Source organism: Ostrinia furnacalis, unplaced genomic scaffold (assembly GCF_004193835.3).
Source record: "Ostrinia furnacalis isolate ACB-3 unplaced genomic scaffold, ASM419383v2 OfSCF0861, whole genome shotgun sequence".
NCBI lineage: Eukaryota > Metazoa > Arthropoda > Insecta > Lepidoptera > Crambidae > Ostrinia > Ostrinia furnacalis.
The window spans coordinates 87,893-93,193 of NW_021131100.1; the positions used below are offsets into that span (position 1 = coordinate 87,893).

Consider the following 5,301-nt stretch of genomic DNA (forward strand, 5'->3'; position numbering starts at 1 on the left):
CCGAGCATAGCACGCTCGATCGCCCTTTGGATGATCTTAAACCTTCTTATGAGGCTTGACACTTATTATGGAATTGGAAGTGCCTGAGCGGTGTCCATGTATGAGTTAGTCGAGCACACTTTGTACGTCGATTTTTTTTTGTTCACAACGAGGAAACTCTTGGCCTGTATCTCACCTAATGGTAAGTGATGATCAGGCCGAAGGTGGAAGCGAGCTTCACCCGGAATCCCCAACCACGGAGGAACTGGCTATCTTACCTCAAACTGCCGGAACACAACAATGCTGTTAACATTGTCTTCTACTCATTTCTATTTTGTGTCTAAGCCCGGAGCTGATCTAATAAAACCTAGGTACTTCTTCCGAACATTTAATTACAGGCCTGATTCGCCAACTTTAACTGAGTTCCGACGAACAAATTACTTTAATCTTTGGAAGTCCGAGACAATTAAAGGTGTAATGTTGCTGCGGTAACTTACTACTTGGGAATGGCTTCGGGTTTAGAAACAAGAATTGCTGTTAGGGAAATATATTTTTTGTTAAATGAGAATTTTTCTACTCTTCTAAGCCCTTCTTCTCCCTCTGGATGTATGTAGAATTGTAGATACTTCAGTGTGCTTACCATGAGTTTACGTTAGGTGTGTTCGCTAGCGACTACGTAAAAAAATGACATTAATTGTATGACATATTGTGCAGCGCCCCTAGCGGCTACTTTCAAGAACAAAATCTTCATAGAGATTTTTGACGTACTCGCTAGCGAGCACACCTAACGTAAACTCATGGTAGGTACACTGTTCGTGGTCGCTATTTGATAGAAATTTTCAGCTGTGTCTTTCAATACTCAATAATTTATGGCATCCATGTTACAGAGCTGGTATGGTAATTTATCTTAGATAGGATCTTTCCGTTGTCACTTCAATTTTGCAAGATTTTTTTCTTAAGATATTTTTATCGAAACGCTTTTCAATTTGTCGATTAATCGACAATAGAGATATCAGAACTGACTAGATATTTTTGTTTGAAAATCTTATAATTAATTATAAGGGACCACAATCATTAGCTCGACATGCCGTTGAATTCCTGAAGGTATAAAAAAGGTATAATCCACTAATTAAAGCATAAAATTAAAGTATCTTCCGAAGTGAGAAAAACTAATTAGAACGTCCTCGACGCGAGTTGAATGAAGTTTTTTAAGCTCTCTCGAGAAGTGATATTATAATTACTAAGTATTAAGAAGTTATAACGATAAGTATAATCGGTTTTGTTAGATAATGATATGACGATAAAAAGTAACGCCAGCTACAAGAGTAATCATTACACGAATACTCTACACTAAGCCTAGGCGCAGACCACCGACTTTTAGTCGGCCGATAGTTGGGCCCGATTTTAATTTGTATAAAGAATCGACCGATACCAAATCGGTGTAATGTGCGCACTGACATACATGTCCATACTGATGCCCGACCCAACTATCAGCCAACTAAATGTCCGTGGTCTGCGCCTAGGCTAAAGCTTCGACCAAACCAACGCAGCTCGCGTTGGCGATGGCAATTACTGCGCGTGCATAGATCGCCGCGACCAATGACAGGACGTGTTTGATGTGAACTCATCGCTAAAAATTCATAGACATCTGATTGTCATCGCGCACGCAGGCTGCACGCGTTGGTTTGGCCGAAGCTTAAAAGTACCTAAAATTAAAAAATCTAAAAAATACCGAGAAAACAATAACGCTTAAAGATATCGCAGGTTTGAATCTACGCATGAGTTCTGACTGAAGTAATTTTTACCCGACTGCGCCAAAAGGAGGGTTATTAAATTCGCTATTTATCTGTTTTTCACATGAGAAAATAAAATAAATTAGTTAATTTATAAAACAAAAACAAAACTTTCAAGCCCATTTATATTCAGTTCAGTACTTGCAAGGGCCCTGTAAGTTTAGTTGAATTAATATTTTCCACATGGTTACCCTTTGTCGTGTCGACCTAGATTCTAGACTGGAGTTTCTCAAACTTATAATCCTTCGAATGCTTATTAATTTTGCCAGTCGACTGTGAACCTCTTGAAATATTAATTTAAAATAGTTTGTATTTAATAAATCAATTTTTGTTTTTGAAAGTGAATACAAATGTCAAAGTCGATGAGGTAAGGCTGAGCTGATTGGGCTCGTAACTAACCACAAATTAAAGCGATTTCTGAAGCAAATTTGATGCAAAATTTTCTTCAGGTTAGGTTTTTGGTGTAGACATGCCCCTAACTAGGTGGACCGACGACTTGGTGAAGTACCTGAATGCGGGCAGTGCCGGGCAGGACCGGTTGTTGTGGAAATCCTTGCGGGAGGCCTTTGTCCAGCAGTGGACGTCATTTGGCTGAAACGAAACGAACATAATTCTGGGTGAGACTCCAATATTTTGGCGCAGTTACATGCATGATGACGGTCGAACTGAAGTAAGACTTAGGCTTAAGTAGATTTAAAAAAAATATACGGTAAATCTTCATATGGATGGAACACTAGCAAACCCATAGTAGGGGTTTGCTTACCCTAGTTTGAGAAACCCTGTCCTAGCCAGTGTAGGCTCTCAGCCAACTTTGTAACAGGCTTAAGACATCGTTTGACCAAATAACTTTAAGAGAAAACTAATTTTTCGCGCAAGAAATAAATTACGTAATTTAGTTTTGTCTGTTTTTCGTTACAGCCGCCATTATCTGTAAGGCAACCTTTTCTTAATTGCTTTCAATCGGGAAGTTTGGGGAAAATAACACAGTGTGCACCAATTTTGATAAGTATGATGATTTTGGAATAGAGATAGATCGTCGAACCTTGAAGAAGGGCTTAGGCTTTTTGTGAAATAGGATGTCAATCAGGCATTTCTCAAGGAAGGATATGAAACGTATCTTATTTAGGTTATAGATTTTGGTGTAAAAGTCGCAGGCAGAAGTTAGTTGGAAGATCGGATAAGACCTCTACAAGAGAATAAAGATAAGCCATCTTTATTTACTATCTACAGTTTATTAAAACACGCTGGCGGCTACAAAAATTAAGCGGCTTATTAAATATTTACTATTACTGAATTTATTTTACAAAGTATAAATTACATATTAGTATTACCTAAACGCCCTTAACCTATTCCACGGTGTCAGTATCAGCTTGTCGGCCATTATCATAGCAAACGCGATCAGTGGCACTATTAAATACATGAAAAGCGATTGGAAGTCCCTATCTTAAATCAAACACCATTAAAGTATGTGTTTAATCATCATCTTGGTCTTTTAGTCTCTCCTTCAGAAGCAACACCCTCTCTAATTTACCTGAGGCCAAAGGGAGGCTGGTCAGACGGGTTGGGGAGGCCTGATGTTCGCATATTTCTCCCTTCATCATCATCATTTCAGCCATAGGACGTCCACTGCTGAACATAGGCCTCCCCCAATGACTTCCACATCGCACAGTTGGCAGCGGCCTGCATCCAGAGCCTGCTACCCTTATCAGGTGTTCGGTCCACCTTGTGGGTGGACGTCCCACGCTGCGTTTACCGGTACGTGGCCTCCACTCCAGAACCTCCCTTAAAATAGGATAATTCAATTTGTAGTTCCAGCAGAGTAGAATAGGGCCATCCCCACTCATATCACAAAAGCCTTCAGGCCTCCCCGACCCGTCTGGCCAACGTGGAGTTTTTTTTACCCACGACGAGGAAGCTATTGGCCTGTATCTCACCTGATGGTAAGTGATNAGGGTTTTTATGTTCCTGGTCAGGCTATAAAGTGGATATTTGTCAGACTCAATGGGCGGGTCGACGATGGCGGCGCTCGACCTCGGCGGGGGCTCCACACAAATAACGTACGCGCTGCCCGAGCACGAGCGCGCCCGCTACCCCGCGCGCGACCAGCACGCCGTGGCCGCGGGAAGCGCCAACATCTCGCTCTACACGCACAGGTATGATGTACCCTGATATACAGGTGCGGGTACAACGTACCCTGCTCTATACGCAATAGGTACGGTGTACCCTGCTCTACATGCATAGGTACGGTGTACCCTGCTTTAATAGCACAGGTAGGGTGTACCCTGTTTTACAAGGATAGGTACAATGTACCCTGCTTTACATGCACAGGTACGATTTAACCTGCTCTTTACACGCACAGATATGACGTACCCAGCTACACAAGCGCGGGTACAATGTACCTTGTTATACACGCATAGGTACGGTGTATCCTGCCTTGCACGCACAGGTATGATGCACTCTGTTTTACGTGCATAGGTACGACGTACCCTGCTTTACACGCATAGGTGCGCTGTACCCTGCGTTACACGCATAGGTATGATGTACCCTGCTTTACACGCATAGGTACGGTGTATCCTGCCTTACACGCATATGTATGATGTTTCTTTGATCAGTGTGACACGTTTACGCACAGGTATAAATAAAGCAGGTGAGAGACGACAAAACTTACAGCTCGGCTATAGATGGCGCTTTTATGATTAAAAGGTTTTTTTGTTATTTTCAATATCTTAATATTAAGTTGTTTTTAATTCTAAAACGGTCTTTTATTTCTGTCAATTTTTTTAATCATTATTGACCTGTATCTTTTTCTATTCCAGCTACCTAAACTTAGGTTTGCTGGCAGCTAGATACGGCATCTTCCGACTAGAGCACAGCAGTCGCGGCGGTGCTGACAATACCACAGAGTTCACCTCCGTGTGTGTAGACCCTATCGTACAGAAGGAGAAGTGGACTTACGCCAATAAGCAGTATTTTGTTAGGTAAGTGGCGCTTTTAAACTTGATAAAATCTTTTTTTTTATCCACAACGAGGAAGCTCTTGGCCTGTATCTCACCTGATGGTAAGTGATGATCAGGCCGAAGGTGGAAGCGAGCTTCACCCGGAATCCTCAACCACGGAGGAACTGGCTATCTTACCTCTAACTGCCGGAACACAACAATGCTGTTAACATTGTTGTTATGGCGACAGACTTAGGTAAGATGGTGGTAGCTAGCCAGGCAGACTTGGAACAAGCCCTACCACCAACCAAACCGAACAGAAAATTCTGCCCCCACTGGGAATCGAACCCGGGACCTCTGCGTCTGAAGCAGGTGGTCTTACCACTAGACCACAGAGGCGGTTCAAGTGTAGGACACATCATCTATTTGCCTTTGGTAAATTAGAGAGGCCATGCTTTTACAGTGAAGACAGCCAGCTGAAGACTTTTGAAGACGACCAATTCTGATATCAGGATTTATAAAAAAACGTTTGATACCAACTAGATGCTATGTGATCACGTAAAACTACACTAACTTTACTACCATTAGTGTCA

The 5,301-nt window shown here is 42.0% G+C and overlaps 1 protein-coding gene across 1 annotated transcript; it reads left to right on the forward strand.

Moving 5' to 3' along the window:
* Positions 1–3,764: 3,764 nt before the first annotated feature.
* Positions 3,765–4,750, forward strand: LOC114350300 (ectonucleoside triphosphate diphosphohydrolase 6-like; the record flags this gene model as incomplete). The annotated part of the gene is made up of 2 exons (XM_028301036.1): positions 3,765–3,925; positions 4,589–4,750. Coding segments are annotated over exons 1-2 (314 nt in total), but the record flags the coding sequence as incomplete, so codon positions are not given.
* Between the last annotated feature and the right edge of the window lie 551 nt (positions 4,751–5,301).